Raw genomic sequence first — 5,529 nt, 5'->3', positions numbered from 1 at the left:
TCCCAACCCCCCCAAACCCCACCACCACCCCCCATCCCTGACGTGTCCCCAAGGTGCCACCACGGAGCCATTTCCAGCCCAAACCCGACCCCTCCCCCCCAAACTTTTGGGGTGCCTCAGGGATTTTTGGGGTCTCACCGAGTCCACGAGCAGCTTGGAGCAGAAGAAGCAGACGCAGCGCAGGATTTTCATGGTTTTGCCCAAAAATCCCACGTGGAACACGGGCTTGGCCAGCTCGATGTGGCCAAAGTGGCCCGGACACTCCGTCATGTTCCCTGGGGACACCCCAAAATCGGATTGGGGACACCCCAAAATGGGATTTGGGGGTTGGGATAGAGGGGAACCCCCCAAGAATGGGGTTTTGGGGTGGGAGGGGAACAACCCTAAAAAAGCCCTAAAAAAGGAGAGCACGCCAAAAAATGGGAAATCAAAAAAAAAAAAAAAAAGGGAAAACCCAAAAAAAGGGGGCCCCCACCCCAACCACCACCCCCCATCCCTGACGTGTCCCCAAGGTGCCACCACGGAGCCATTTCCAGCCCAAACCCGACCCCTCCCCCCCAAACTTTTGGGGTGCCTCAGGGATTTTTGGGGTCTCACCGAGTCCACGAGCAGCTTGGAGCAGAAGAAGCAGACGCAGCGCAGGATTTTCATGGTTTTGCCCAAAAATCCCACGTGGAACACGGGCTTGGCCAGCTCGATGTGGCCAAAGTGGCCCGGACACTCCGTCATGTTCCCTGGGGACACCCCAAAATCGGATTGGGGACACCCCAAAATCGGACTGGGGACACCCCAAAATCGGATTGGGGGGTTGGGATAGAGGGGAACCCCCCCAGAATGGGGTTTTGGGATGGGAGGGGAACAACCCTAAAAAAGCCTTAAAAAGGAGAGCACGCCAAAAAACGGGAAATCAAAAAAAAAAAAAAGGAAAACCCCAAAAAAAGGGGACACCATCCCCAAAAAAACCAAGGAAACGCCCAAAATTATTGAAGTGTCTCTCAAGAAATCCCAAAAAAATTTGGGGAGGGGGGAATGAGGGGAGCTCCCCAAAAAGGGAACCCCACAAAAAAAAGGACACCCCAAAACCCAGAAATCCTCCTGAGAAAAAGGAGAATTTTAGGGGGTTCAGGGCCTTCTCCCTGTGAAGATTTGGGGGATCAGGGCCCTTCATGTGAAGATTTGGGGGTTCAGGACCCTCTTTGTGAGACACCTTTGAGGCTCAGGAGGTCCCTGTGAAGATTTGGGGCTTTGGGCTCCTCCCATGTGAACTTTTGGGGTTCAGGGTCCCCTCCCAGGAGGATTTTGGGGTTGAGGGTCCCCTCCCAGGAGGATTTGGGGGTTCAGGACCCCCCTGACTCACCAGCACAGGTCTGGCAGCGCCCCGTCCTCTCGATGACACCCTGCCGGGGGTCCATGAGCCCCCCCAGTTTGGGGCGTCCCCCCTCGGTGGTTTCGGGGTACTTGATGCCCCCCTCAGTCACCGACATCCGTTTCTGGGGGGGAAAAGGGAAACTGAGGCACATGGAGACCCCCAAATGCATCCATGTGCTCCCCACAAAAACCCTAAATGGGTGGGGGTACCCCAAGTGACCCCCTCGGGTGACAACAAACACTTCAATCACCCCAAAATCTGAACTATCTGAACAACTTCCAGGGACCCCAAAATCCCACCTGGGCTCCCTGAGCAGCTCCCAGGGGCCCCAAAACCCCTCCAGGGCCCCCTGAGCCACTCCCAGGGACCCCCAAACCTCCTCCAGGACACTCCAAAGCTCTTCCAGAATTCCCCTAAAAACCTCCAGGCGCCCCAAGTCTCCTTCACAGCAGCCTGAAGCTCTTCCAAGGCCCCCACAACCACCTCCAGAGACCCAAAGCCCCTCCAGGACACCCTAAAACGCCTCCAAGGCACCCCAATACTTTTCCCGAGGCCTCCTGGGCACCCCCAGGGACCCCAAAACTCATCCCGAGGCTCCCTGAGCCACTCCTAGGGACGCCAAAACGCTGCCAGGGGATTCTGAGCCACTCTCGGACACTCCAAAGCTCCTCCAGAGCCTTCCTGGGCACCCCAACACCTTCCAGAACCTCCTTTGTGTCCCCGAGCCCCCTGAGGACCCCCCAAATCCCCCTCTGGGCTCTCCCCTCTCTCCCGCTCAGCCCCCCGGGCCTGTGGGGGGCGCTGTCCCCTCACGGGGCCGCTCCGCTCCGCGCTCTCGCTGCCCCGGCGCCATTTCCCGCCGCCGCTCGCCCTCAGCCGCCGGCCCCGCTCCCGCCGCGGGCCCCGCGGTTCCGTCCGCGCCGCCCCGGCCTCGGTACCATCTCATCGGGGCTGAGGATCCCGAACTGGACTCGTTTGATGGTGCGCAGCGGGCAGGCGCTGTCGCCCGAGGGCGGACCGCCGTGCATGGCGCCGGTGGGGCCGCGGCCTCGCGCCGCTCCGACTGCTCGGAACCGACCCCTTCACGGAGGGGTTGAGGGAGCGGGGAGCTTTAACCCCTCCGGGGAACCGGCACCTCACGGAGCCCTCGGCACGGAGCTTCCCCTTTTCCACTCCGGCCGCTCCGCGCTCAAGGCGCGACTGAGCGCTGTGAGGCACCGGCGCCGCCTTATATAGACTCGGCCCCCGCGCGCCGCCCGAGGGGGCATGGCCGGAGCGTACCAAACGCCTCAGAGGAAAAAGGGGGGAGACGCGGGAAAGAAGCGGCGGGAAGGAAAGGGAGATGGGGTCCGTGAGGCGAGCGAGGAGCGGGGAAGGGGCAGGGAGTCGGCGGCTGCTCCGTGAAGCCCTCAAGGGACGCGCCGGCGTCGGACTCCCAACTTCCAGCACGGTGGGATCGGCTCATGAATAATTTATTTTAAGAGCGCCGCCCCCACCGAGCCCGAGAGCCGAGCGATCGCGGGGCGGAGGGAGGTTGACGAAGTGACCTCAGAAGCTGGCGGAGATTCCCGAAGTACTGCCGGAAGTGGGCGGAGATCGCCGAAGGGCTTTCGGAGAGTAACGGAAATGATCGAAGTTAACCGGCGGTGCCCGAACGTTGACGGAAAGAGCCGGAATTTGACGAAGCGTTGGCGGAAGTTATCGAAATATGCCGAAGCATGAGCGGAAGATACCGGAAATTACCGAATATCCGACGAAAGATACCGAAGCAAAGGCGGACGGTGCCGGAAATGGGCGAAGCAGCGCTCCAGCCGCGGCCTGCGCAGCCCCGGCCTCGCCCGCCCGGCCCGGCCGCTCCCGGCGCTCCCGACCCGGCTGGAGCGGCTGGGAAAGGCCGAGGCTTTGGGGCCTGTTCCGGAGGGGTGCTGGGGAAGGGGCCGGGCGAGGCGCAGTGGACTTGAAGGAGTATTTTAGGAGCGGCAAAAGGAATTTGAGGGGGTAGTAGGGGTTGGGGGTGCAATTATTAAGGGCTTGAAGGTTGTTGGCGGAGCAGGAGGGATGTGGGGTTATAATTGGGGTAGAAAATGGGAATTTAGAGAGGCAGGAGCGTTTGGGGGGCAATTGCAGACAAGGAGGGGGGTTTAGGGCGGGTTGGGGTGTTTTGGGGCAGCAGTCGGGTTTGTGGGGGAGAATTGGAGCAGTGAAAGAATGTTTGAGGAGAGTTTTGGAGGGGCAGGAAGGAATAGGGGCCATAAATGGAGGAAAAACAGGAGAATTTTGGTGTTTGGAGGGCAGGGAGGGGCGTCCAGGAGGAGCAGGAGGTTTTGGGGACAATTACGGCAAGAAAGGGGAATTTGGGCAGAGAACGGCAGAGAGGGGATTGGGGGAAGGAAAACGGTGTTTGTGGGGGGGATTTGGGGGCAGAGAAGGAGAAATTTGGGGGTTTTGGGGGCGTGACACAATGTGACAGCCCCAAACGGCACAGTTCTGACATAAAATGTGGCAGTCTGAGGCACAACCCAAAGGTACAACCTGACACAGCCCCTCCCAGCACAGCCGGACACACAATGTGACAAATGTTACACAAAATGTGACACAAAATGTGATAAATGTGACACAGTCTGAGGTACAACCCAAAAGTACAACCTGACACAGCCCCACGCAACAGTCAGACACAAAATGTGACACAAAATGTGACAAATGTGACACAAAGTGTGACAAATGTGTGGCTGCGAGCGCGTCACACCCGCGCGCGGCTGTGCGTCAGTTCGAGGGCTGCCTGGGGGTTGTTTCTCCACCTGCAGCCGTCCCTCTGCGGGTGAAACATCCGCGCGGGGGTGCTCGGAGTGCGGTTGTACACCCGTGTTCGGTTGTGCGTCACACCCACGCACGGCTGTGCAGCCGCGTCTGGCTGTGCCGCGTGTCCCTGTGCGGTTGTACACCCGTGTTCGGTTGTGCGTCACACCCACGCACGGTTGTGCAGCCGCGTCTGGCTGTGCCGCGTGTCCCTCTGCGGTTGTACACCCGTGTTCGGTTGTGCCTTGTGTCCGTGTGTGTCTGGGCGCGGTTGTTGGGGCTTGTGGGGCCGCGTGTGTTGTGTCTGTGAGCGGGTGTTGTGTCCGACACGTGTCGCGTGTGCTGTGCGTGTGCGACGGGTGCTGTGGCTGTTGTGTGGGTGTGTCACCTGTGCGTGTGTGCAGGTGTGTGCGTGTCACACCTGTGCGTGTCCAGGCGTGTGTACAGGTGTGTGTGTGTGTGTGTACAGGTGTTTTTGTGCATGTTACACCTGTGCATGTATGTACAGGTGTGTTTCTGTGTGTGTCTCACCTGTGCGTGTGTGTGTGTGTCCCACCTGTGTTTCCGTGTGTCACACCTGTGTTTCTGTGTGTCCAGGTGTGTTTCCGTGTGTCCAGGTGTGTTCCCGTGTGTCCCACCTGTGTTTCCGTGTGTCCAGGTGTGTTTCCGTGTGTCCCACCTGTGTTTCCGTGTGTCCAGGTCTGTTTCCGTGTGTCCCACCTGTGTTTCCATTTGTCCAGGTGTGTTTCCTTGTGTCCAGGTGTGTTTCCGTGTGTCCAGGTTGTGTTTCTGTGTGTCCAGGTGTGTTCCTCTGTGTGTCCAGGTGTGTTCCTCTGTGTGTCCAGGTGTGTTTCCGTGTGTCCCACCTGTGTTTCCGTGTGTCCAGGTGTGTTTCCATGTGTCCAGGTGTGTTTCCGTGTGTCCAGGTGTGTTCCTCTGTGTCCCACCTGTGTTTCTGTGCATGTCCAGGTGTGTTCCTCTGTGTGTCCCACCTGTGTTCCTCTGTGTCCCACCCGTGCGTGTCCCCTCGCCCCCCGGGTGTCCCCTCCCGCCCGTGCCGCGCTGACACTTCCGCGTCCCCTTAACCCCGCCCCCTTTAGCCACACCCCCTCTGACCCCGCCCCTTTCTGGCCCCGCCCCCGCAGCCTCCGCCTGCTCCTCCAACACGTGACCACGAGCAGCGCGGCGGCGGCGCCGAGGGCGGCCAAGAAGGCGCTGCTGCTGCGGCACCGCGCGCTGGAGCCGGGCGCGGAGCAGGAGCCGCTGGTCAAGGTGGTGGACGGGCAGGTGCTGTACCTGTGCGGCGTGTGCCAGCGCTCCTACATGACGCTGTCCAGCCTGAAGCGCCACGCCAACGTCCACTC

At 60.2% G+C, this 5,529-nt stretch overlaps 1 protein-coding gene across 1 annotated transcript in view; it reads right to left on the bottom strand.

The window, feature by feature from the left end:
• LOC120507207 (DNA-directed RNA polymerase II subunit RPB1-like) overlaps nt 1-2,592 on the bottom strand; it is a gene marked incomplete at its 3' end in the record, with an annotated part of 5,497 nt that extends 2,905 nt beyond the window's left edge. Inside the window, exons 1-3 of the mRNA XM_039719551.1 lie at nt 2,308-2,592; nt 1,358-1,490; nt 598-734 (exon numbers count right to left, since the gene is read on the bottom strand). Coding sequence (XP_039575485.1) covers nt 598-734; nt 1,358-1,490; nt 2,308-2,397 — 360 coding nt within the window. The remainder of the gene's footprint in view (nt 1-597; nt 735-1,357; nt 1,491-2,307) is intronic.
• Between the last annotated feature and the right edge of the window lie 2,937 nt (nt 2,593-5,529).

This window comes from Passer montanus, unplaced genomic scaffold (genome assembly GCF_014805655.1).
Source record: "Passer montanus isolate IOZ18808 unplaced genomic scaffold, ASM1480565v1 scaffold413, whole genome shotgun sequence".
Lineage (NCBI taxonomy): Eukaryota > Metazoa > Chordata > Aves > Passeriformes > Passeridae > Passer > Passer montanus.
This window is presented reverse-complemented; position numbering and strand designations above follow the sequence as displayed.